General features: G+C 40.6%; 1 protein-coding gene across 6 annotated transcripts; it reads right to left on the bottom strand.

Moving 5' to 3' along the window:
- Positions 1–95: 95 nt before the first annotated feature.
- Positions 96–27434, bottom strand: LOC128261808 (patj homolog). 6 transcript variants are annotated; one of them, XM_052995728.1, is made up of 4 exons: positions 27214–27434; positions 20506–22688; positions 19507–20454; positions 96–329 (listed from the first exon to the last, which is right to left on the bottom strand). In XM_052995728.1, exons 2-3 carry the CDS (start codon positions 22292–22294, stop codon positions 19616–19618), a joined length of 2628 nt encoding a protein of 875 aa, XP_052851688.1. In that variant the 5' UTR covers positions 22295–22688; positions 27214–27434; the 3' UTR covers positions 96–329; positions 19507–19615. The 6 variants fall into 6 exon arrangements, with proteins under 6 accessions (XP_052851688.1, XP_052851656.1, XP_052851680.1 ...); XM_052995696.1 differs by having other exon boundaries at positions 19507–22688; positions 27028–27434; XM_052995720.1 differs by having other exon boundaries at positions 19507–22688; positions 27050–27434.
- Positions 27435–27825: the final 391 nt, after the last annotated feature.

The raw sequence follows: 27825 nt of genomic DNA, 5'->3' as shown, positions 1-27825 counted from the left end.
GTTCAACTTTATTTGATGTTGTCAACTTTTTGTCCGCAGAAATTGTTATTAATAATTTATTGATACAACAATTTGTGATATTTTTAGAATCGTTGCGTGCCTTTCAATTTATTTATTTATGCATTTTTAGTGTTCAGGCAGGGGCTATCAATTTTACCTAGCTCGTGTATAGTTAATCGATTCTGGCAATGTGCGGATTTGGTTATATAATATGTACAATTTGTTCCAATGTCCAGATTCGTTGGTTTATGCTGCTGACTTCTCTATTTGGTTGCTTTTAGGTTTCTGGTCGTGGTGCTTTCATATGGCCGATATTAGGGTCATGAAATCTGCAAATAACAAAGCGAACAAATATGAAAATTAGATTAGAGGTCGTCATGGCTGCAGCAAAGCAAATACATCATTCCAGAGCCTGTCGATAACGCTCGATTGAGTACATATATATATTCTGCTGCACATACGGTTTGATGAATTTAGTGGATGGAAATATTCAATTTGCGGTTGAAAATAAGACCACTTATATGTTTACTGATCAAGGGAATTCCGCTTTTGTTTGATAAGATATTTTGTTTTAATGCATACCATAACATAAATTTTTAAAATGCCCTCAACTTAACGTTTTTTTTAATAAGACAAAATAACGAAAATTACTGATAAATAAAGCAGTCTATAATTATCTTTTATGATAATGAGTATGTGAAGTATATCTTGGAAACAAATTGACAAATAAATCGCTACCCAATATTGATTAATAATTTTACCATAACGGCTCACTAGTCTTCATATTCATAATATTTTCGGCACTCAAGCCTAACACAATATTTACAGAATCAGGAACTAACATTATTAAATGGGTCCAATAAATTAAGTTCATGACACCCAAATTAATGAACTTTCGCTGGCAATTAGCTCATATAAATTTATTACGCCATGCATGAGAGTAATTTCGGGTAATGCGAACGGGTCAGCCCCTGACAGCCCCAGCCCCCTTTTTGGTAACTGCCATTGTCAGGGCCGTTGCCATTAGCTCTCAACACTTTTGGCCAGGGCTCAGACTCATTTCGTATAATGGACCATTCGGTTATTTGTTATTAACCCAAATGGGCATTCAACAAACCTAAAAACCCGCCGGAAAATATGGCAACACTTCGGCTCGGCCAAAATGTAACTGTAGCTACCAGAATCCAATCGATTTTAATAGTCAGAAAGCAAAAGGTTTTCACAAGGGAATAGTGGGTGAATGTTGGCCTCAGTTTATGGCAAATACAGTGTGTAACAAAGCGATTATATAAACTACATTTGGGAATCAAAATCTTCAATTTAAAATTTATTGAACGTACTTCCAAAAATGTATGGACTGAAGACGTTAGATTCTAAAAAAACTGTATATTGATGGATTGTTTGAATAAATTGTATACAATATTTTACATCTAAAACTCTTTTAAATATATACTCAATTTAAATACGTTTTAAAACTTAACTTAACAAACTCGATAAACAGACCAAAAGAAACCTTGGTTTTTTCATTTCTCCCACACTGTATTAAGAAGGATATAGAGGGCCATGAATTTTGAGGACCTGAAAATTTTTTAATCAACACCCAGATGGCCAACAGCAACAAATGGCCCGAAACAAAAACTCGGCTAGGAAATGTCGCTAACACAAATAAAAAACAAATGCAAAATATTCTATGGCAATTTTGGCACGTGCACGCCCCACATTGTTGTAGTGGTTATTGTTGTTGCTGGTGATGTTGTTGTCGTTGGCGATTGTGTGAACCTTGATTAACGCAACAGGAGGGTAACAAGAGGGGGGCGGTAAGGGGAGGTATTTGGCTGGCAACATCAGTGGTAGGAACATTGTTGCTGTTTGCCAAATCTCTCGGCGCTGTCTCTCTAAATTTTAACTATGAATGTCCTGGGCCAGCAACAACAGAAAATGTACACTTAGAAAAAAATGTTATGATAAGCAAATCAATTAAAGTTATAGCATGTTTTCGAAATACCAAAGATTATTTGTGTTTAAAAACTTTTTTTATGACTCTTTTTATTAACTAAAATTCATAACTTATGATACTCACAGTATTCATTTTAAATTTTGTATTAACAAGTATTGCCTTAAGGGAAGGCGTTGAAATATTATACTATTAACTTACAAATAAAAAACTTCATTTTTGCTAAGTGTGTTTGCGTATTTGTGTGTGTGTGGGCTGTTTGTGTGCGAGTTGGCAGTAAAATTTGTTTACCAAAACCTTCTTAGCTTGGCTTAGTAGCCCCCGCACCGCCATTGTTTGTGTATTTGCATTTCGGCTCCTCTTGCCGTACTTGTGCACCCCAAAACAGCCGAAAACCACCCATCAACCCTTACCCCTTCACCTCCGCCCCTGGGTGTGAAATTTCATGCATATATGTATCTATGAGTGGCAGTGCGAGCGGGTTTGTTTGTGTGTTCGTGAGAGAGTTCGTGCCTCGCCTTTGGCCTTTTTGCTGCTTTTGCTTTTTAGCCACTTTTGTTTGTCTAGCTGTTGTTGCCTTTGTTTGCCGCTCCTTGTTCCTTGGCTTTGGGTTTTGGACAGCCCGGAGTCCTCTGACCAGGTTGTCAGCGAAAAAAAGGGGAAAAGACAGACCAGAGAACACAGAAAACGGCGTCGGACTAAAGCATCCCAACCAAGTGAAATGTAAATCGTTTTCCCGCCACTTTTCCGTTTTCGCGGAGAAAGAAAAGTGCATGTTTCTGAGACATTGTAAGCAGTTTCCTATTAAAATAAACCAAGTAAAGTGTAAATTCGTCACGACTGTCCATTTTTGGTTGATATTGAAGCTTGAACTATAAATTAAGAAATTTCCTGCAGATTTCTTGTGGAGTGTTAAATTCATGACTTTTTGACTTAAAATATTAGACAAATTAGTTTGTTTTTAACTGATATTTTTAAAATTTAAATATAAAGCAAATTACTAATAAAGCCCAATCGAAACTTTTATTATTGTACCCTTTTTGTATTTTTTTGGTTACAAGTAGACTACTGAAAGAGTATTACTGACAAATAAAAACGAAATGATCTGCAGGGTAAGCCAGTGTGCCCTCTAACTTTTCGCTTTACGATATTGCTAGAATATTATATGGCGCGACAGCCAGATGTGGATGAAGGGATTTTCGGCAAAGTGAAGGCTGAAATATATGAAACCAGCCGCAGTCTCTTGGTGGGCGTTCGGTGGCAGAATCTCGGACCTTGCTTCTTTTTTTAGCCACTGGAACCGCAATGTGGAACGTGTTATGCAAATCTGGGTTGGTTTTGGTCCTTTGTTTTCCCCACCGTTATTTGGCCTGCAATGGGATCTGTTGACCATCTGCAGTGCCGACGGTGGCATCAGAAACAATTTAGCCTGCTCCACTCAGCACTTTTTGTCACCTGACCATTTTTCGCCTTTATTTGATTCACTCAAAATGTTAATTTAAATTGCAAACAGTCCATTGTTTCGAGCTTATTGTTCTTTTCATGTTTTCATGTTTACCTTCGTCCCGGTTTTTTTTTTAGCTTTCTCCGCAATTAGCATTGCAATGAGGGAATGGTTTTTTTCTGGGCTTCGCATTTAAAATGATATCCCAAGTAGATTGCACAAATTGCTCGCAATTATATTTAATAGCTCGTTCAAGTGGGTCCCATAAACGAAGACCGAACGGCCGTTAAAGCTCCGAGTTGGAAATATTGGGTTGGGTTCTTGAGGCGCCATTTTTCCCCTTCCATTACGGTTCGATACTCAAAGGCAAAAGCAATTTATCAAAAATCGGTCAAGAACACTCGGGCAACGGAAATAGGAAACGCATGACCTTTTGCCATACAAAAACTGACATGAACAGTGCGGTTTCCATAGAGAAATAATTTCAAGTGCGCTTTGTAAAAGCTTCAAATAATAATTGTGTTTATTCCAGAAGAGACAGCAATTATCCTCCAAGACATTTGTTAAAGCATAAAGCTTAAATCAACTGAAATGTTGATAAATGATTTTTTGCAGTTAAGAATGAAAACATGTAGTATAATATATATTGAATTTAAATATGCTCATACCTCTTAAAATAATAATGGGAAGGGGAGTAGTAGGTCAGGCTTACAGTATAATAAATGAAGCACATGTCCAATCACTTGTGCCATTTTGTTCGCCAATCAAAGTTTTCCGAGCGCTTGAAAAAAGAACTAAAACAAAAAGACTGAAAAGTTTGTGAACTTTCTGCAGGCCAACTTATCGACGGTCTCCGGGCCACAAAACAATCAAAACGGTCCCAACTACCAATCGAGGGCGGGAAACGGGAGCAAGGGTGTGGCACACATCCGAGGGTAAACAATAAACTTCAATTATGAATATTTCAGCAACTGGGAAGGCAAAGTGCAGGCGAAAGAGTTGAAACACGCTCAAGGTGCGACAGCGGCAGGAAAAGGACAAACTTTGGCCAAACTCTCCGTGGGAAACTTGGCGATGGCGAGAAGGTGAGGACAGGTCAGGGGCATTGACTTTGATCTTGGTCCTCCGGCTTTGTTTGCCATTCGAAGGCGAATAGTAAAGGGGCCAGGTTAAACAACAGCCACTTGAGCTCGATGCAATTAAATTGGATTTGCGCCTGGCTTAATGGCCATAATACGCCGGGCCCGGCTAATTAATAATTAAATTAAATTTCCGCCCCGGCCATAAAAGTATTAATTGCTGTCCACAAATCTGGCTTAGGTCAATCCTTCAAGTGGCCAATATAACCACCAGCAGCAAACCCATGCCGAAAAACCCGTCAATCTTCCATGCCCAAAGTGTTGCCTTGTTGCTTCCGGTGGCAGCTCGAAAGCCAATCGCTCCTCCCTCCGTCCAAGGAACTCGGTTCCGAGATTGGATTGGGCGATAATAAAAAATGAGCAATGCGCAATCTCCCCCATCTCCTTCCCCTTCCCCACGATGTAATGTGATGCTTGGGCACGGGCGACGCTTCCGTTTCCCGTTGGACAACTTCCGGTGGCAGCAGTTTGGCGCCATGTCATATTGACAGCCTCCACACGGTCTTATTAATATTGAAGTAACGAGTTTCGGCTGTGCGAGTGTGTTTGGTCTCCCAATGGCCGCATAAAATGCTTCACCAATATGGAATTGCCAGTGTGTCTTTAAGTGCACTGAGAAAAAAGTTGACAGGAATTTGTAGTTTGCTTTTTGGTTGTTACCGTTCAGATATGTTTGAATTATTTTTTACTCTCAAAATATGTATTTTTTTATGATAATATTTTTGCTCGCTTGGAATACAAAATGCCTTGTTCTTTGACGCGTAAGTTTTTCTCTCTGTTTGAAACGCGTGATAAACATCCTGTGAAAAAAAAGACAGAGAGCCGAAATTGTATTGCAATAAAATGATTTATTCGCCCATATTTCCATTTGCCAACCAAGGAGCGAGCACAACTAAAAGTGGCAGTAGAGCCACTGACATGCTGAAATATGCCATTGTCTTATGGCACGCGTCAAGGACAGGAGCAGGATCCTTGTATGCTGGCTCTGGCTGTGGCTCTCATAAAACTGTAATAATTCCATTGCCGAATAGGACAGCCTAGACCTGGCATGTGGAGTGTGTTGATATGACCGCATGGCCTTAGCAACAGATTTCACATCTCCGGGGCTCGAGTCGCTCCTTTTGGACTTGTTATGTCATCCGCCTTCGTTTTATTGCAGCCGCAACTTTTATTAAACAGCCGAAGGAGCAGAAAAAAGCAGAGGAGAAAAAAATTCATTTTTGGACTGGCCCCTAAAAAGAAGTGAAACCTTATCTGCAAATGTCGTTTGCCTTCCTGTTTTTCCACTCCCTTAACGATCCGGACGGAGGATTTGAGGGAAAGAGTAAAGAAAAGGATTCACTTTGGCCTGCCTTTAATGGCCTTAAAATAGCCTGCCATGAATGCCATTTGACGGGCTTATCAACGGCAATTGGGCCAAGCCATTGACGTAGATAAATTTAATTTACCTTCTATTTGGCTTGTGAATTTATTTATATGCTGATTTCGAAAACGAATTTGCTTGATGGAACAATAACAACGAGTGAAGCTTTATCAAAGGCCAAATTGAGTTAAGTTGGCATAAAAGCAAGCCAACTGCCAAGGGAGACAGATTTGCTTTGACAGGTTACGGTGGCGCATAAGCAACGCATCACGCATACGACATGGGAGCTGGGTATGCCAAATTCTCTTAGATACGATTTAGGCACTCCGCATCAATGCTCTCACCATTAGGATTTCCAAATAGTTTTCTTTGATTGCATATCTGATTTCCATTTGCATATTGTTCTTTCATCAGCAGAGGAATTTGCATTTTACATATTATTTTGTAGTCAGATTAAACGAAATTTAAAAATTTTAGTTTTGACCGCAATCATAACATATAATATAATATTTTTGCATATTAAATTGAAATTACCAAGCAACGTAATTAATAGTATAACAAAAAAGCAACATATATTACTAAACGGGGTCAAAGACAATTGAAAGGCAATCGTTTAATCAATTTTCGTCCAGCATTAGAGTATAGAAAAACAATAAATTTTTCCATAATTAATTAAAGGGCAGACAGCAGGAAAATGCCAAGGTATTGATACACTACAAAGGGAATGGTAATTTAATGGCATTTTAATTACAAAATAAAACGAAAAGACCGTCAAGGCTCTCGATACTCAACTGTCAGCTAGAGATATGCACCGTGTTTTTGCCTGTTTTATCATTATTATTGTTGCTATTGGCACGGCGTTGTTACGAATGGCCAAGCTATAAATTGCCGGGGCCACAGTGTCCATCATGTTGAAATGCTTGAATTTTTCATTGCTTGCATTTCAATTTCATGGCCAGCCATTAAAATTGACAGCCCACCCACACCCACACCCACTTTAAAACACGCCCCCACAATGGGTTGGGTGAAAGATAGAAGAGGCGAAAGAGAACTTGTTAAAAAGGCGACCAGAAAAAAAAGAAAAAGAACGTGCCTTCGAGCCCAGGTCCCCCATGGATTTGTCAAAAAAAATGTTTGGAACTATTTTGCTTTCGTCTTTTATGGGGCTCCTTATTTTCGACAACAAATTTAACATTTTATTTTGTTGTATCTCATATACTTTTGCATTAACGTTAACTTAAATTTTGCATACAACAGGAGATATATAATTTATTTATTTTTTTTTAGAAAACAGACATTTAATTTTGAACAAATTTTAATTAAGTAGTTTTGAGCTATTCAATTAAATTAGTGAAATTAAACAAAATATATTCCTCTTTATGTTAAAGTGAAATATTTTTAAAACGATTATGAAACTGTTTATCGCTTTCTCTTATAGCTGTCAATTTTACTGTTCTCATTTTATGTATACAACCATTTGTTAGTTGCATCAATCCGGTTGTTTGTGCTGTTGTCGTTGATTTTAGCATCCATTTTTTTCAATCCAAGCCCGATAGAGTTTTCCCTTTTCTTCTTCGCGGAAATAGGAAGTTTTTTTCCCTGCTCGTTTTGTGCAGAAATTTATCTGCGTTCCTTTATTCCTCTGGCAGTGCCTTAAAAGCATGTTGCATAATTTACGGGGGCTGCGAGGGCTGAAATGGGCGGATCAGCTGATTTGCTTTTCGCTTGGCTTTTGAATTCAGTGCAGGCCTACGTTTTGGGCCCCGAAAAGTGTGCTAAACACCCATTAAAATGTTTCTTTGCATTTGAGATTTGTGGCTGCAACAGCTGCTGCCACAGTGGCTGGCTTTTCAGACTTTGGCAGAAACATCACTTAGAGTCAAACTGGGCGTGGAAGCGGCTAATGTCAGCGGGAATTACGCATTCATGATTCAACAAGCCTCGCTTTGGTGGGATATAACTAACTATTAAGACAAACTTATTGCTCACATCACTTTTTGAAATCAAATATGCCGCTAACCATTCAGTCTTCATTTTCCTCTAAATAAACTTTACTTGGAAAGGTCTTAAATTTAACATTTTAATAAATATTCGATTCAAAATTGCTGTGCAAGAGTAAGTAAAACAACGCAAAAAATGCTATTTAAAATAAATAAGATTTATCCGCAGTGGAATCAGAAAATCTGACAATAACTGAGTGTACGTCTGTTACGCTGATTGATTTATTGTTCGATTGAAACAATTTGATCTGCATGCGTGTGACAGTCGCTTGATTTACGCTAGTGCAAACAACGGCTAATCGCCATGCAGCCATCAAATGTGTCAAGTCAACACTGACCCACAAAGGCCAATGGCTTTGCGATTAAGCCCCGACTGCCAAACCGCCCACAGGGGAATCATTCTCCATCGCCAAGCCGTCGGTGTGATGGCAACATTAAATTTATGCTCGCTAAACTTTATAATTAATTACATTCGCATAATAAACGAACTTAAATATGAAAATGAAGTGCAAATACTGGCAGCACAATCAGTCGGCAAGGGGGGTGGATTAAATTGGACAGGGGTTGAGGGAAGTCAAGGGGGATGGAATATTGTTGGTGCTCGCATAAAACAGACAGCCGCAGTACAAGCCAAGCGGTGCGACAATTTAATGCCGTTTACACAAAATTAATTTGCACAAAATCAATTTCAATTTGCATTCAATTTGGCATGAAAAAGGTGTCAAAATATGCCGGAAAAACTAAGGAAAATCGGAAAGGAGTGTGTAAACGAGGGGCGCTGATTTTTGATGTCGTGTCATGTTGGTCGGGATTTGCCGTCATGCGTAAATTAAATGTGCTAAATACAAAATGATGAAACACAAAATTTGCATTAAGCTAAAACTGATTTGTTGGCTTACTTACACGTAATTCATTTTTCATGTCCTGAGTGCTCAGGCAATTATTTTGGGATAAAAAATAAAGTCATTACACACGTTTCCCTTTCTAGAGATGTGTGTGACTTTATATAAAGTGTTAAAAATAAATTGTTTAATTAGAAAAATTCTTTTACAAATCAGAATTCAGTTTTAATTTTTTTGAAAATTGGCACACGTTTTTATATAGCTGCTAGAGGAGTAATTAAAAATTTCCGCAAAAATTTAACATCATTCATTGTTTCTTAATTTATTTTAAAATAGATTGCTTTCTTTCTTGTTTTAATTTTAATTTCTTCAAATTAGTCCATTTAAAACATAATATAATAAATATATACAATTTGTATTATTCAAAAACCCTTAAAAGCAATGATTTGATATCTGGCAAAACCTATTTAAATTTAAATGTGGCTTTCTGTATACCACGCAAAAGTTATTTCGATGGCATAAGATGCAAACAATTTCGGTCTTTTTGGTTTGTGGCGTACTGTTTACATTAAGATATATAGAATTTATATGGTTGGAGCCATGACAGGATAATGTGAACATGAGAAGCTGCTCTAAGGAGCACGCACACACAGATGCTCAATAGCCTGGCTTAGTTGTGTGGCATGTCTGGCACTCGGCTTCTCTTTCGCTCTCCCTCTTGCCCTCTCTTTCAACCAGATATTATCTTCATCAATCAAGACCCGAAACAGATCCGATATGCATGGTGTATTTGCTAACGATACTCCTGGGCAAGCCAATTGGAAGGCACAAATCAGTATTTGCTCTATCCATATTTTATAAACATTTGATTAAGCTTAGTTGACCAGAGACTGTCCCTCTAATTTATAGCCAAACTTTATTAGACTGAAGATTCAGGTTTAATTTATAGCTTATTAAACAAATTCATATTGGATTCCGGGTCAATCCGTGTTTATCAAAGTTGTTATCTCTATATATTAAGAATTACCTAAATCGTATGAATGCTAAGAAATCTCATACTTCCACACTAATAATGTGAAGCGCAAATAGTTAAAAAAATTTATAAGTGAGCACTTTTCATAGCAAGTCTCAAAATGGACAGAAACTACTTAAATATCATATGTGTGCACTTAAAAATTTCGTTTCCTGCCTTTAGGCTGCGAAGCTGGGTGAAGCGGAAAAACAAAGGCGTAGGGAAAAAGCCAAGGGAAAAGCGAGGGGGAAATCGCCTCGGGGCCAAGCCTATGCAAATGTGATCCAAGAGCGAGCTCATGGTAATTGAATCACGCTGCGAGTTGTAAGCGAGTTGTAATGCATTCCCTTACTTTCCCTGCCCCTTCAATTTTCCAAAAGCCCCCAGGCTAGCCATTAGAAAAGTGCACGAGTGGGTGGCGTAATGGGTGGCTGTACTCGTGTTTGACAAACGGCATTTCAATGCTTTCAACGCACACGCAAACTAACAAACAAACAAATAACAAATATCATTACAGCGACTTACACATGCAACGACTGGCTGACAAGTACAGGAATACATATAGTATATAAACAGCAAAGGTCAATACGTTAGCTCTTTGAAAGGCTTAAATGCCGCAAGTGCTAAATCAATTATATTGCCCTTACCTTATTTCAAAAATATTGGTTAAAAAAAATATGCAAAATTAAACGATCTTAAATGTTATAGAACTAAATAAGCAGATAAGTATACTCGCATTATTTAAGGTCTGAGAACCAATAGCAATGCCGAGTTCTTGGTGCTATTATTTTATCCGAAACTGTGAGCATGAACACTGGAAAGGATATGAAAGCCGGCGACGACAACGAGCATACATAAAAGATGAAGAAAAATTGCATATAAATACGGAAAACACTTGCCAGGGGAGGTGGGCAAAGGAAGGGCCGTGATGGTAAGGAGATGAGAGAGCTGCTTGCGATTGTCAAGTGGTTGTTCGGCTGGGAGGCGAAGACAGAACCAAACCACCGATTGAACTTGCCTCGGCGTATACTTAATTTATGCATCTGTGTATGTACGGGAGAACCTCCATATCTGCAACCAACTATATTTTATTTTGTATATATATTTTTTTATTATTATTTGCTCTGTAGTTCTAGCCGTAGATTAGTAGTTTTTGGGTTTTAACTACAAGTGGTAACTGAAATTTTAATAATTTTGATGCATGATAGCAACAAGGTTATTTAAACGAAATAGTCTCTGTGAAGAAGGCACAGCTGTTATAGTTTAAGAACTCTGAACGAAATATTAATTCTTTATTGTACAATCTTTTTGGAAACTAAATTTTAAAAACAAAGGTTTCAATGTTTGTGACCCTTTCCATGCAGTTCGGCTTACAGAAACATTAAAAAAAGGTTTGACTTCAAGAAGTTTTACTGTGCAAGGATTTTCTTATGTAAAATGCATGTGACTATATCTGAATAAAGTATGCATAATGGCATATAGACACTACATACAAACATACACATATCATCTTGGTTTTCCCATACATCTTCATTCAATACCGTTATGTCAAAAGCATTTTCGCGTTGACAGCAACAACAATAGCTGTGAAATAGCATTAAAAAAGGCGACAAGGGTGTGAAGAGTAGAGTAGAAGTTGAGTTCAGGATGGGGGCGACAACATCAACACGTACTTTCCGAATAACACCGAATAACACCTAAATAAATGCAACCAAGATGCTTACTGTTTACATCTCTGCAAAACATGTTAACACATTATAATTTTTTAAAAATATTAGTAAATAAGTTTAAAAAAAAAAGGAAATAACTTTACTTTTTGCTTCAAGATCGTAGAGATTCTGGACTTAAATATCACAAAAATAGTTTTAAAGTTTGTGACATTGCGATATTCAATTTAAATGGTCATGCATTTGGTATGTTTTTGTGGGCTTAGACCAAAAGCTGTAACAGTATCGTTAAGGGAAAAGTATTGCAACAGCGGCCGGAGCGGAAGACACAACAAAACTAGCCAGAGGGAAAGAGCAGCATTATAACAAAAAAAATATTAATTTTAATTGCTCAAAACTCAAAAATATTTATTTTTTACAAGCAATTTCAAATATTTGTTTACTTTTTTTCCTCTCATTTTTGCTTTCTCGTTGCTGCTAGCACAGGTGCAAAATTTGTATCAATTTACGGTTTTACCAAAAATTCATAAGAAATACTGAAACCTTATCTTACTCTTATAAGTTATAACTCAATATTAATAATAGTATTCAAGCATGACAGATTTATTATTGGAACATTCATCGACAATTTTGTTATATATTGTACTGTTTAAAACAAATGAATAACTTTAAAAATTGATGCTAAAGCTGTTATACCGCAGACCATCTCTGGTCCATCGGTTGTATAGTAAATGCGTAAACTTTGGAAAGGTAAGGGCAGAAAAGGGGGAGTGCTGTCAGGAAAATTGTGCGGTAATCTTGGCATGCACAATGAGCTCTCGATGACGTCGCGTGTGTGTTTGATTTTGGCCTATCTGGCTGGAAACATTTTGGCCTCGCATGCAGCACCAAAAACTCGGGCTGGGCTTAAAGAGGGGATTTGTGGGGGTGGCTGAGGTCACGGGGTGGGCGGTGTTCGGTGGTCGGTGCAGGTAAGTCGGTGAACAGGTGAGCGAGTGCAAAAACAGCCAAAGGAACGTTTTCGCGGCCCGTTTGCACTGCAATTAAGAGTCATTTTAAGAACAAATGCACGCAATTTTCCACTTGGTTCACATTTGGCAAGGTAACAAACCTAATTATCCTGAAAGAGCCAAATCAACGTTGGAGTAAGCACACTTTGGGGTCTCCTCTATAGTTTTCCAAAAGGGCAAGCCATTTCTTAGTAGGTCGTTATCACACGCTGCTTAAGAGACATTATGAAATACATTTGTTCTACTTCATTTTGTGTTTTTAATATGCATATAATCGCAAATTTTTTTAGGAAAGCTAGAGTATTCTAGGTAAGTTAGTTGCTTAGTTTATTATTGTTTATAGAGTTTGTGACATAGAACGAAATAATTATATTTGTTATCTTTTAATAACAAAAGATAAGTGAAAAGTCATTTGTTCTTAAATGTGTGTAAAGAGTGCGTCCAAATTATACCGACCAACATTTCTGGCCACCGATGCAGTCTGCCAACGACCTGACATCGACACTTGCTACCTTGCAACCTGTCCGCCATAACCATAACGCAAAAAGACGCACTCGAAAAACTCATAAAACACTTACACTCACCAGTATCCCCACACCCACACTCACGCAGAAGACACACACGTGCCCCTTTACACACTCACTGTGGAATGGGTGTAATTAAATATGAAAACATATGTTTCCCCTTTGTTTTTCACAGAGTACGGAGAAAGTCAGAGAAAAATCAATACGGACTCTGAGGGCCACGGAATTCGCAATTTATTTACAATATTTATTGCGGCCCCACAAACTGGATAAAGGGCAGCCATCAGGGGGCGTGGCAACTGCATTCGGTAATTTGTATTTCAGTAAGTTAAGTAAATCAGTTGACGAGTCAGCGAACGCAAATCGTCAAATATTTATAAGCTGCCAGTTGAGCCAGCTACAAATTTTATGACAACCTTGGGGTTGGGGGTCTGAAATTAAGGGCGTTGGGTTGGGGGCCTAGTGGCATTGTCAATTATGGGAATTATGAGCAGTGAGTGCGTCAGCGCAACGGCTGTTGAAGCTCATCCACCGCCAACTTTGTGCGCCTTGCTCAAATTTCCTCCCCTGGCAATTGCGTCAGCAGTTAATTTTTATGTATTTTTAAAGCGCTGCCTTCCCACTTTCGTGCTTATTAAGTAGGCCCTGGCATATTAATGGCCATAAGCGACAGGCCAGATAAATATCGCGAGAACGAGCGCCACTCGATACGAATTTATGCACTTCACTCGAGTGCTGTGCCTTAAAATAAGATAAAATAACTTCAAAAACACCAGAAGAATGAAAAAATGAAGACTACAATTAGCGGGTTTTGTGTTTGCCGTTATCAGCGTTTAATTAAAACATTGCAAAGAATAAGACATATTTTTCAGAATTTTACAATCTTTTAACTAGATTTCCCGAGATTTTAATGTGATCCTTATGAAACAATATACTAACGCACAAATTTGACTTTAACAAATTTTAAAATCCTTAAGATCTCACTAAGAAAAGGCGATGCAAAAGTATTAGAATATAGAAATTAATACTTTTAGGTTGATGTAGATTCTTAAAAATGGCGGTTTAACCGTGTTGAAAACTTTGCTGATAAAAATATGGAAATTGGTTTTTAATACTTGTAAAGTTTGCATTAATAGAGAGTGTAAGTAGAGCATATCCATAGAGGAAAAAAGTCAAGGGTTCTCAGTGAAAAAAAATAAACTGCAGCCAAGCTCATTCTCGACGAATTCGAGAGTGCACTAAGCAAACGGGGCGTATGGGTGATGAGAGGGACTCACAAAGCACGGGATGACGAGCTTGTTGTCGATATGCCAAGATAAAGCCAGCAACTGTTGTTGTGATTGTTGGCTGTTCCTGCTAAGTGTTAGCTTGAAGTTCATGCACAGAAAATTACAAAGAGGGCGACCCAAGGGCGGTGGCTAATGTTCAGAGGAAAATAATGGGGGTATGGGCTTCCTTGCCGCTTTCTGTATTATGCTCTTGCCCCATTATTGTTTCTCCATTCCACCATGCCACTCCTCTGAATCCGGCAGCTGCCTTATCTACACAATTGTTGCGTTAAACAAATGTGTTTTGTGCTAGGGCCCGCTTTACGTGCTTACATCCGAGTTTTGAAAAAAAAAATATGATACAAATTACTATTATAATTTAGTTAAACTGATAACTTTTTTGTTTGATACAAAACAATACATAAACTTAACATTGACTTTATGAACTAGTAGCCAAATCTCGCTGTTGAAAAATAACTCAAATAAGATAGAAATGTAATATAAATTAAACAGCAATGTAAAAAAAAAGTTTTGTATTTAATCCTATAAACTACAATATAGTATAGTATTTAAGTTTTAAGAACCATCAGGCTAAGATTGATATTTGGGGCACTGCTTTTAAAAGCACAAAGACTGTAATAAAAAGTCGATTTCAATTGTTTTCTGTGCACGAATAAATGCATTCCAGCATGAAAAACTGGGAGAGTGCCTTCCAGGCACAGACGTTGATAGATTTCCATGCATGGCCCACAATTCTGGGCGAAGGAAACGGAAACGGAAATGGCATAGACGCGGACAAGGCTGTGGAAATTTAGAAAGCTCACTCACTCACATTCTCTGATGGCAATGTTTGCGGTGTGTGCAATGCGTTTTAATGAGTTTTTTGTTCTGCCGTAATTATTTTTGCAGTCTGTTATACTCGTAAGCGCAAATATCCTCGAAGAACCGGCAATCAGGCTCAGAACCATTTTAATGAAAAAACTCTAAATACAGGAAATGCAACTATTTTTTTGGCTACATTTAGGTTTGTAAAATGGGACATATAGTTATTTATGTACTTTCATAAAAAATAAAGAAAAACCTAAATATTTTTGTAATTTGTTTATCCTTGCAAACTTAAAATTGTTGCATTCCCTTCAGCTTGTATTTATGTTAATATGAAATATGATGAAATTCTTTTAACGCTTATTGTCCTTCAGTGATTAATTATTTTCTTTTACAAGCTTAAAGGAGAAATGTATTTCGGCAAATAAATTAATACTTAATATACTCAATTATAAATTCCTTGGGTAATTTCTTTAAGAGGCTTTCTATGGCAAAGCAATCAGCAAATTGAAACTGAAATGCAAACGAAAGTGCCTTGCAACAAAGACAGAAGCTCTAGGATTAATCGCCCACACATATTCGCCAGTCGAATTATGATGTTGGTATTTCATTTCATATTTACATTTGCAAAATTGGAACGCCACAAACACAAATCACCCAGCCTTTGCCCCGTCTGTCAGTCGTTCTTGAACCATTATTATCGGTGCTGCAGCCAACTGGCAGAATGTCCAACCACCTGACATCTCTGCAATTGTTTACATTAATTTGATTTAAAATGCAACGCCTGCGAATCAGGCTTGCTAAGCTGCCAACTGTAAACAGTTCATGATTTTGGAAATTCTGGGGCATGATGCAAGTCTCGTTAATTAAAATGTTAGTGAAGGCCGTCATTAAAACAGCTAGATCATCAGAAAAATGTTTTTTTTCATAATATATTGGTTATGGTAGATAACTTAAATTAAACTGCATATTCAGCCAATTTATCTTTATGAATAAATTATAATTGCTTTGCGAGTTTTGCAAATCAAAGTATTTTACTCTTAATAACCATAATAAATTAGTTTTAATAATCAATTTAAGTTTTTATAGGCAAAAAAACAACATAGAAAAGATTTATATATCAGATACTTAATAAAAAATAGATCACAGCAATTAAATTTTAGTTTGATAATTTTCATATGACTTACAGTTCTATTTTTACAAAAAAGGCATGAACTATGCCATGGCATAAACTGCTAGAGTTTGGCATTAATACCTTTATAAAATGTTATTTGTTATGCTTATTATATTTTGGTTGCGTAAATATTTTGTACGTCATTGTAAACAGAGGCACCCAACGAAAACATGTGGTTGTTGTGAAGCATTTAATTTGCTTATTGTGTGAGAATTATGACCCGGGTATTGACTCAGCGAAATTTACTTTCCCTATTTAACAGTTCTCACATAGTGGATGGGATGAAAACCAAAATAATTAAATGATGTGGTTACAGTATTTAATTCCTGCATTTACACGTAATTTCTTACTTCCAGTTTAATTTGAACAATTTGCTTGCGCAGCTATTTTTCTGTTTTTACACACAAAATCTGGTGGGGTCAGGGTGAGCTATTTTTATGCTGCTGTTGCTGCTGCAGCGGCGTTAAATTTTGTTTTCAATTTTCAACACTTTTAATAGCCAATTAATTAAACGGGCAAACAACAACAAACGACTATCTACCCAAATATTTACACACACTAGCATAAATATCCGTGGGTACATATAACTCTATACGGCTTCTGTGTGCTGTATATATATACTTAAATTGAAAAAATTTCCCCGTCGGCTTTTGCACATGTACCAAACATTTTTATAATTACTGGTTGTGGTTTTATTATTCAACCGCCACTTGCTCGCCTTTCAGAGCACCTGGATTCGCACCTAGAACCTCCCACCATTCAACTAGTTTGAGGAAAAGAACTTTTCGCTATCGCCACATGCATAAATCATCGGGCAACTTGACTGCCAGTTGGCCAAGGCAGCAGAACTTGTTTTCCCTTATTATTTATGCTGACCAACTATCGCTAAATAATGATTTTATAAACAAAAGCCAAGCCAGTCAGACAAATTGTAAATTATGAATGCGAACGGCTAGAGCCAATTAAGATAATTACTATTTATGAGGCTAACATGAAGAGAAAATGTCGACCCCAGGAGATTAGTGGTAATTTTCAGTTTATCCTTCGTCCAGCTCTTGTCAAAGTTTTGTATTTATATCTACGCATAAATTATCAACGCGTGAAGAGGGCCCCAAGCTGTGTGGACCAAACTTCGTATTCGTAAGTGGGTGAAGGAAAGTTTTGACCCAGCTTCCTGGAGGACACTTTCCCCCTTAGTCCTAGCATTTTAGGTGTTGGGTATTACAAGTTTTCAGCATATTTGACATATGCCACACAATTTTCCGTTGTTTAATTACAAATGTAATGAATTAAACAAGGAGAGAAGTGTGGGTAAGCTTGTAACAAAAATTAAGCAAGTTAAGGGCAAACTGGGCAAGAATCTACCAAACGAAATTTTATTAGGCCAAGTAATATATGAATTTTGCTTTCTGAAGCGCACCCAAATATTATTCATGGTCCCGAATCGATTTTACATTTTTCACAAACTTTAGTTTTAATATACCCCTCGCAACAGCCCAAACAAATTATTTTTAAACATTTAGTAGACATTAAGGCAGAAAGGTTGCCTTCAAATTAGCCACACGAAAAGGTTGCGGTCAATATCTAAAAATATTTTTTTGAATAAGATGGGAAGGAGGCAGACGGTAAGCTTTGTTTTTACCGTACAGGGCGTATGAGCAATGAACTACTTCAAAAGCATATTAAGCGGTCATCCATTTGACAATGGCCCTTTACACATTTATTTTCTGATTCCTGTCCAATGGTGGGCGTAACCTTTTTGAAATGATTTTTGGGCGTAACCAAGGGCAACAATTAAAAACGAAATCTCATATATATGTATATATAGGCTAACCCCAAATGGTATCAGGAAATTGACTTGGGGGCTCACTGATGTGGCAGCATTTGTCAGGTTGAAACTCCAGACCCAAAAAAGGTATTCATGAATACTCACGCAAGCAAAAATAAACTGCCACTTGATTAAAGCTGTAAGCAGAGAAAAGGGAAAGGAAAAATCCGGAAGGGAAATTCACAACAGGTTTGACAGGTGACAATTTAATATCAACTCGCGACCCGGCATTCTCAATAACCATTCGCATTCATATTGACTCTTGGTAGCAGCTGCGCGCCACCAATCAGTCAAAAACTTTCCGAAAAGTTTATAATTGAATCTTTTTTCCTTTATTTGCTTTTTTAAATCGAATTCAAATTGGCTCGTTTAAAGTCAGTAAAATGCTGATAAACACATTTTTAAATTCAGGATCACACAACGTAGCTTGTAAAATTTTTTTTCCTAGCGCATATTTTATCTCAAACAATGTAATATTGTTGAACTTGAGAGACTAAAGCCACAAGACTTTTAAAGCATGCCACTTCGAAATTGGATGTCTTTAAAAAAAGTTATAGAACTAGAACTTCATCTTTTTGATCACTTTTCTGCAAAGTCATATTTCGGAAATTTAGAAAGGGGTTACATCATTAAAATTACAAAAAATCGCCCCGATATTACAAACCTATTTTTAAATGCAGATTTTTAGAGACTAAAGCCACAAGACTTTAAAGGTATACCACTTTGAAATCGGATGTCTATAAGAAAAGTTATAGAATTAGAACTGCAGATTTTTTGCCACTTTTCTGCAAAGTCATATTTCGGAAATTTAGAAAGGGGTTACATCATTAAAATTACAAAAAATCGCCCCGATATTACAAACCTATTTTTAAATGCAGATTTTTAGAGGCTAAAGCCACAAGACTTTAAAGGTATACCACTTCGAAATCGGATGTCTATAAGAAAAGTTAAATAATTAGAACTGCAGCTTTTTGGCCACATTTATGCAAAGCCATTTTTCGGAAATTAAGAAAGGGGTTATATCATAAAAATTACAAAAAATCGCCCTGTTATTACAAACATATTTTTGAATGCAGATTTTTAGATACTAAAGCCACAAGACTTTAAAGGTATACCACTTCGAAATCGGATGTCTATAAGAAAAGTTATAGAATTAGAACTGCAGCTTTTTTGCCACTTTTCTGCAAAGTCATATTTCGGAAATTTAGAAAGGGGTTACATCATTAAAATTATAAAAAATCGTTCCGATATTACAAACCTATTTTTAAATGCAGATTTTTAGAGACTAAAGCCACAAGCCTTTCAAGGGATTGCATTTTTAGATCGGATGTCTATAAGAAAAGTTATAGAATTAGAACTGCAGCTTTTTGGGCACTTTTCTGCTAGTTCTGAAGTAGTTTTTGTAATGTAGTAAAGTAGTACTTATATTGTAACGTAAAGATAAAGAAGTACTCACATATTGCAAACGGCTCCAGTTCCTGATCAGCTACCGCTTCCGCTTCCGATACCGATACCGATTCCAATGGTGTATCCGACTCCTGATGGCCGTCGGGGAGGGGTTGCCACTATGTGCTGGCCGAATCGCCGAGCGGCGAGGCTATATTGCTGTTGCTGTTGCTGTCCGAGGCGGAGAGGGGTCGGCAGATGCCCAGGCGGGTGAGTCCCGGCGGCATGGCCTTCAGGATGGACACCGCCTCGTCCAGCTCGAGCCCCTGGAGCAGGCGGTCGCCGACGCTCATCAGGCGATCGCCCGGGTAGATCTCATTGGTTGCCTCTGCAGCACCACCGCGTATCAGGCCGCGAATCACGATCACACTGCCTTCCGAGTCCAGTGGGTCCTGGTAGTCCAGGATGGAGAACCCGAATCCCTGCTCCGTTTTCTCGATATCCACGGCGGTCACTTCGCAGCTCCACAGCGCCAGCCCGGAAACGTTTTCCAGGGACTTGGAGCGAGCTCCTCCAGCTGCTCCATTCCCCCCCGATCCTCCTGCTCCGCCGCCAGCTGCGCCTGCATCCGTTAGAGTCGCCGTGCTGGACGTGTAGAGAGAGCTCTCCGATTGGGCCTTGCTCAGCAGGTTCTGGAGACTCTGGTGGCCACCGGGCAAAAGGCTGCGCGTTTCAAAGGCCTCCGGGTTTTGCGAGGTATTTATCACCGACGGAACGCGAGTGCCGCGGGCGCAGACCAACTTAACCCTGGCGGGCAGCTCCTTGAGGATCTTGACAACATCGGTGTGCCGCAAGCCCTGGAGCTTGTGTTCGTTCACCTGGAGGAGCTCGTCTCCCGGCCGCAGGATGCCCTGGCGCCCCACCGGCCCGTCGGCCAGTATGGAGCGGATATAGTGGTGCGGACGCTTCTCAATGCCGCACTCCACGTCCACGGTGCCTTCCAGGCTGATCCCTAGACCTGAAAGTTTATTTATTTCGGCAACTATAATTTCACTGTCGGGAAACTCACTTTTCCAGGCCACGCGCAGCGAGGCGGCGGTCGGGCTGGCCACTTTCACAGGCGCCTCGTTCGTGGGCGTTGGCATCTGGCCGGGATCGGTGTCCAGATCCTCAAGCTCTGTGATACCCCGCTCCGACTCCGGCTTCGATACCTTTTTGGCCCTTGCCGTTTCCGTTTCCGTTTCCATTTCCGCTTCCGGCTCTGGACACTGCTCATCGGTGTCATTGCCACTGTCATCGGCCAGGTTTAAGCTGCGGCCATTGGTCAGCGGAGCTATGGGACTGATCTTGGGCCTTATCACTCCGCCGCCACTGTGATCACTGCGGTCCAGCACGTGCGACATGTTCGACTCCACGGTGTCCCGAGATGGCAGTTCGAGGCACTCATCCTCCGCCCCCGAAACGCCCACATCCTCCGCATCCACGACCTCGTCGCCTTCGGTGGCTATTGAGTCGGCATCCAGAGATTTGGGCGGCAGCCAGCTCAGCGTGGCTATCGAGGGTGACCCGGGCATGGATAGCTGCGACTCCTGGTCCGGATCCTTGTCCTGATTTCTGTCCAGGACGGAGCGCGCGCTGCTGCCTTTGATTTCCGTTAGGGCCACTTGCAAATGCTCATACTTCCGGCCTCTCAGGAACCGCTCCAGAGTCAGATGAACCACGATGTCGGTGTTGCGCAGCAGCTCCACCGCCTGGTGATTGGTCACCCCGGACAGAGACCTGCCGTCCACGGCCACAATGCGATCGTTGATCTGGATCTGGCCACTTGTCTCCGCGGCGCTGCCTTCGATGATGCTCTTCACGAAAATGCCCGAGAGATCCTCCTCTTCGCAGACATAGCCGGCCACGGTTATGCCCAGGCCGTAGACGTTTTTGTGAAGCTCCACCACGTAGGTTTCCGTTTCCGGCGAGTCCATGTACGAGTCTTCGGGGGAACCGGAACCCGAGCCGGAAACGGAACCGGATGCGGAAGCGGAGCCGCCATCCTCATTGGCCAACAGCTTCTTGCGCTTGCTGTCGGCTATCACAGTCTCAATGTGCTGGTTCTGATCCTGAACGGACCGCCATTGGGTCTCCAGGGGCAGCAGCTGCAGGGCGGGGCGTGGCGGGGGCGATAGTATCGAGAAGGGCACTATGTCCAGATCCAGGCGCGGACAAGGTCGCTGGCCAGCATTGGATTCCGTGAGCAGCGGATTGCCGCCCGGAATCGGAGGCAGTGGAAAGTCGGCCAGGTCGCCCAGCTCGCTGATCTGCAACTGAGCCGGTTCCACGGCGGACAGTTCGGAGCCCTCCGCGGGACCGCCGCGCACCAGACCCACCAGGCTGGCCACATCCAAGCCGGCGCCTCCGCTGGAGCCCGCTGCTGCAGCCGCTGCTGCAGCGGCTGCTGCGGCGGCGGCGGCAGTGGCAAAACTCGGATTCTGGAAGAGATGACGCGACAGTTCTTCCGGGTCGGAGAGGAGCTTAGTTGGTATAATCGGCGCCTGACAGGCCAGCGTTTGGTAATCGATGGCCGTCGGCTCCACCGGCCGCGCCACTATCAGACGCACCTGAGCTCCGGTCTGACGAAGAACTGTGGCCACCTGCTCCGAGCTGTAGCCCCGCAGCGTGACCTCGCCGATCTGCAGCAGGTGGTCGCCCAGCTGCAGGCGCCCGTCCCGCTCGGCCACGCCCCCCGGTGTGAGGGCCTTGATCACCACCCCGGTGCTGCGCCCGCCGACGAGGATGAAGCCCAGGCCGTTGCCATCGTTGATCAGATCGATAACCTCGACCTGCGACCATTCGGTGCTGAGAACCATCTTTGCCCGCAGCTAGTCCCGATGATGATCCGGCACTCCCCCCCTTTCCTGTTGGTTTCTTTGGTTTATTAAATGTTGCTGACGATAGTTGTGTTGCTGTTGTCGTGTTGTTGGTTTGCTTTGCCCTTGCTAACATGTCGCAATGTCCGAAATTTAGCGGTGATGCTGTTGGCAATTGTTCGCTGCTGCTGTTGCTGCTGCTGCTGCTGCTGCTGTTCTCCTCCGTCAAATGGGGCCGTGATGAAAATTATTCGAACGGTAGCCACCGCGGCTGATTTTGCTGTTATTGCTATCGCATCGAGAGTCATTCAACCGACAATTATGGCCCGGGAACTGTGCTCCTGGCACCGCCAGCGCCAGCCGCATCATCCACGACCGCAACAGCACAGCGCACCTGTAATTATGCAGCACACGCACGTATGTGGCATGAGACGGGGGCGGATAACGCGGCGTATACGCAACGCATGCGGGAGCGTGCAGGTATGCGTGTGTGTGTGAAATACGCGGCGTATACGCAATGCGAGCGGGGCAGGGCAGGCGACAAATCAGGAGAATGAGGGGAGGGTTAGGGGTTGGTAAAAAGGCAGGGCGTGACACGGGCGTGAAGCGAGAATTTAAATTGTCGCCCTGCCGGGCATAACATTCGACGTTCCTTGCAAAATACCCTAATTCGAGGTATAAAACATATGAATGTGACTTAAGCTTAAAAAGTTGTAGGGCAGGTTTCATTTTACTAACTGAAAATAATAAATATAAATACTTGCTAAAAAGAAAAAGCGTAAAAAAATTAGTTCGATATGTTCTTACCGGCTTCAGACTTTTTTTTTGCGGAATTTTTAATTTAAATGTACGTTTTCAATAAACTTTTTTATTCTTTAGTACGAATCCAAATTCGTATTTAAAAAACTGTATTAATCATTTATTCATGCCCCTCCCATACTGAAAATGATGAAGCTAATTCTAAAAATAATATAATTTTTGCAAAACAAAACATTGAAATAACTTTAACCAACAGCTCACTATACGAAAATAACAATTAATTATATTTGGCTTTTCTCAAAGTGCAAGAGATTTCTGTGACACAAATAAAATATTTTCGGTTGGCATTTGGTTGGAAGACATAAAATAAAAGTATTTAAACCATGTTCATCCTTTTATTTCACAAATTCAATACTTGCCCCTTCTGTCGGCACATTTTTGTTGCTCGTATAAATATTTTAACAGGTCTACTAGGGTATGCGCAACTCGATGTTCTTTTCAAATTCCCATATGTTGGGTGGCTGTTGTTCGTTTTTTTTTTGCCTCTTTCTGCCTTTTTAATGGCACCTTTTTTGCACGATTTTGTAATTTACATGCACACACACGCACATGGGAAACGAGAAGTTTTTACCTTTGCCGCTCACGTGCCACGCATGTTTGGCACCAGTCCTGCTTTCCTCCCACTCTTTTCCTCCTTTTGTCCAGGCCAAAAGGCAGTTCTAATTGGAAAATGCCATGACACGAGGGAGAAAGGAGAAAAGCCAACTTGCGACTACTTAGTACTGCATACTTTGCGGCGCCGACTTGGCAGCCGAGAAACAATCTGCAATCGAGCGATAAGTTTCGAGCAGCCGCAGCAACGGCCACCAATCACTGACAGCCATATGGCTAAAATGGGGGCAGGATGTTGGTAGAGGGGACAGGGCTATGCCTAAGCTGACTTGAACTTGTTCTGCGGTTTCCAATTTTCCTCTTTTTTCAAAAAACAATCTTTGGTCAGAAACAGCCAATAAAGCTAATTGTGTAGCGGCAAAGAAAATGTTGATTTTATATAACCCCTCATCATAAAAGTTTGATGAAGCCAATTAGAGTTTCTTTTGGAATCAAATACAAGGAAAGTTAACAAATAGGTAACTGTTTTAGTTTCTCACTTAAACGTTTTTCTCCGTTTGTTTAAAATTAGGTTATTGACAAAATTCTTTATCCTTTGGCTGAAAACCGTGAAAAGGTTTTTTTATTTTAATCTAAACTAATTCAATATTTTGGTATAAAAGAGAACAAATAAAGCTTGAATTAAATGCGTTATTTAATTAAATGGAATAGATATGTTGTTCACAGATAATGGTAATGACTTTATATGAAACAAAATATTATATACAAAAATATTAGTTCTAAAGTTTCGACTAGAACAACCTCAAATTTTTCTTATTTGCTTAAGCTCTTTGAGTTGACATATCTTCAACAACTTATAGTGTACGCAGACAATTGATACCTTTACTTTGACATAAAATCATTAACAAAAAATTCGTTTCAAGCCGATTCTGTTTGGGCGGATCCTCCGCTTTTGGGAACACAAATGGCTGCGTACCAGCAGCAGAATCCTGTTCAGTGTGTGCCGTTTTAATTGTTGTTTCCGATTGCTTGCTGGGTTTTGGCCCATTGTTGGACGTATCTGGCAGTGACTGCAGCTGTCAATTAAACGCTGATTGACTTTGCGTTCGCTGGACACGGATTGGCACACGGTGCGTATGATTAACGCCGTGCTGGCTCCTATGCTTCCCGTTCCTGCAACTCGCCCGCTGCTTACCGCAACTGTTCACTCTTTGCTTTGCCATTGGCCATTGTGTTGAGGTGGGCTCCTTGTTTATACAAGGAGAAAAAATACTACCTATACTCGGATGTATCCGATTAGAAGGTTAATTTGGATAAAGCTAACTCACCTCACATTTATTTAAAAGTATAATTTTAATCATCTTAAGCAATGAGTGCACGGTTGATGATTAGTTTAACTTCTTGATTTAACAGATTTAAAAAATTATTAATTTTAAAATTATACTATTTTATTAATAGTATTAGTATTATAAGTATGAAAGGACTTGGATTTGGGCACTCATGGCATTAAACAAAACAAATTTTAAGCTCTTTATATAAATTCAGCTATCAAAGAACCCAGATGGCGGCAAATAACTTGATAATTAATATTGTTTTTTTTTTGTTCTTCTTCGTGCTTGTTAGAGTGCTTCATTTAACGTGGATGCGGTAGACGGGTGCTTTGAAAAGTGGTGGGTGGCACGGAGGAGCGAAAGGACGAGGAGCAGGAGCTGGAGCGGGAGCAGGACTAGCAGCAGTTGACGTCCCAAGCCCATTACGACAGAAAAGTAGGCCAAGCGCGTTTGAAGTTGCCACTGCGTTTGTGTGTGAGCTGGCTGCTATTTTTATACGCCTCAAGTAGAGCCAGCGGTTCGTATTCCCCTCTCACTCGCGATAACTCGACCCGTCTCTCTCGCCCCAGCTGTTCCTGTCTCTTTCTGGGCTGTGCCAGTTTTCGGTTTCGTTTCAGTGCGCCTTTGGCCACTGTTGCTTCTAACGCACTTCAAACTGCCGCGGCGCTGACCTACTGAGCATTATTAGCCGGCTCACAGCTCGAGTTTTGGCCCAAAGTCCCGACGTCAGTCAGCCGTCGAAAATCGATAAGCAACAAAAAATAGAGCGGCGACGAGAAAGGTTAAGCCCAAGTGTAAAACGAAGTTAACCATACCCTTGAAAGTAGGATGTCAAACTGCTATGTCATTAAAATGGTTTAAAACTTCAAAAAATCGTTCAATAAATTTGTTCAATTTAAATCCCTTTTTAAATTGGCCTATTTCAAAAAATGGAAATAATAGATTAACAAATATAAAATAAAAAACATCCACTACTTGCAGTCATTCTTCTTCTTAAAATAACATAAAATGTCGAGATAAACACTGGCTGTGATTGAACACTGGAGACCAAACCGCAAAAATGATTTCACGAGCAAAAGCAATGCTTACCGGAAACGTGCTGTTCTCTTTGCAATAAGAAGGAAAAATCAACTCAATATATAATTAATTAAATCATATAAATTTGTTTAACAAATATTTAAAATCATTGGTCAGCAAAACACACTTGTTTAAAATTAGAAACAATTAAACACACGCAAATTTTGGTGGGCATTTCATTGAATTATTCCGTTGTTGTGAAGTGCATCCAAAAATCCGGGACTTTGCTTTGAACATTAAATGAAAAATCCGCCGGTAGCGCATTACATTAGAAAATTTTGTGTTGCGGGGGATTTTAAAAGTAATTTTTACTTGGTTTCAAATCTCTTTTTGAAAGTTTAAAAGTTATTTAATCCAAGCTTTATTTTTCTTTGGAGTTCGTATGGAAAACTTTTAAAGTCTCCATTATTACAGGGTATTCGCCGTCTTAACGGACGTTTTTTTTCTTAAAGCCACGGCCAAGCCAACCCAATCTAAGCCAAGACTTTCTGCTGCCGCTGGAGCTGTTGGTCTAGCCGCATTGACTGCGGCTGATGGCTGGTGGTTCGAGGCTGCAGGATTCAGGTTGGGTTGTAAGTTGGTGGCTGTGGCTGTGGCTGCGGCTGTTTGCTGGTGTCGTGTGGCTGCGCCTTTTGACCCACCTAACCGCCCCCGCAGCCCCCTCAACCCTTGCACGCTCTTAGCCAAATTGCTGCAGCCAAAAAGAGTGAGGAGGAGAGTGAGAGAGAGAGCGAGAGCGAGAGAAAGGAAATAACTTGTAAACTTGCGGCACGCAATTTGCAATTACTTAGGCGACTGTTCCAAAAGGACATAAACGCATGCAAAGGACAAAAATGTGAAACTTCCCCTGAACTATTTGCTATTGATTAAACAACTCAAAATAGCGAAAGGATTCTGCCGCGAGTTTCTGTACGTTAAGGCTGCAAAAGATTGCGTATACGCCACGTGCTTTACTTCTAAATAACGATGGTTTCACAGGCAAAAATTGCGTATACGCCGCATGGTTCACACATTTTTCGGGATCACTTTTACGGCGGTAAACGCCGCTTGATTCACTCGGGGTTTTTAAGAAGTTAGTTAGACCATTATAACTTGCTTTTCCGAAGCTGCCCAGAATGGCGTATTAGCCAGGTTAATTACCCGCACTGGCTGGCCAGTCGATGGGCCAGCAAACGATTTCCGCTACGATTCCGTGGCACTTCATTCACGCACTCCGCAAGAACAGGCACAAGGCACAGGCACGCTACACACTCGCTTGTTTGCTCAGCCAATTTTCCCTTTGCGGGCTACAATTCTCACAATTCTCACACATCAAACACGGTTTACGCGCGCATTTTCCGGCTCAGCAACACGCCCGCACGCCACGAAGCTTCTTGGCCAAATGAATTGCCCGCTGGCCAACAGCAGCCGCTTCCCTCAAAGCAAGGCAGCCCAAAATGGGGGGCTCTCTTACGCCCATGCGCACTTAGAGGACACATGACTCCCGAGAGGAATTTAGGAGGGAGGGGGGGGGACTGAACGGAGAGCATCGAGAACGCCGCTCGCAATATTTACAAATTGAAACTACCAGGCGGCGGATTTCGACGCCGCTTCGCCTTTCATTCAACTGTCAAATTGCGAGAGAGAATGCCCCGAGAGAAAAATGCTCCAAAGAGAGAGAGGAGGTGAGAGACTAAGAGAATGTCCTCTAGCGGAAGCTCCTTTGCACAGAGGCGTTGGCACATGAGCTTTAAGGGGCTGTTTAAAATGTTT

This window comes from Drosophila gunungcola, chromosome 3R (genome assembly GCF_025200985.1).
Source record: "Drosophila gunungcola strain Sukarami chromosome 3R, Dgunungcola_SK_2, whole genome shotgun sequence".
NCBI lineage: Eukaryota > Metazoa > Arthropoda > Insecta > Diptera > Drosophilidae > Drosophila > Drosophila gunungcola.
The sequence above is the reverse complement of the archived record's forward strand: the minus strand, read 5'-3'. Positions and strand labels throughout refer to the sequence as shown.

What these genes read in the sequence shown, in the direction of transcription:
- LOC128261808 (XM_052995696.1), bottom strand. Translation starts at nt 22,294, where the DNA reads ATGGTTCTCAGCACCGAATGGTCGCAGGTCGAGGTTATCGATCTGATC.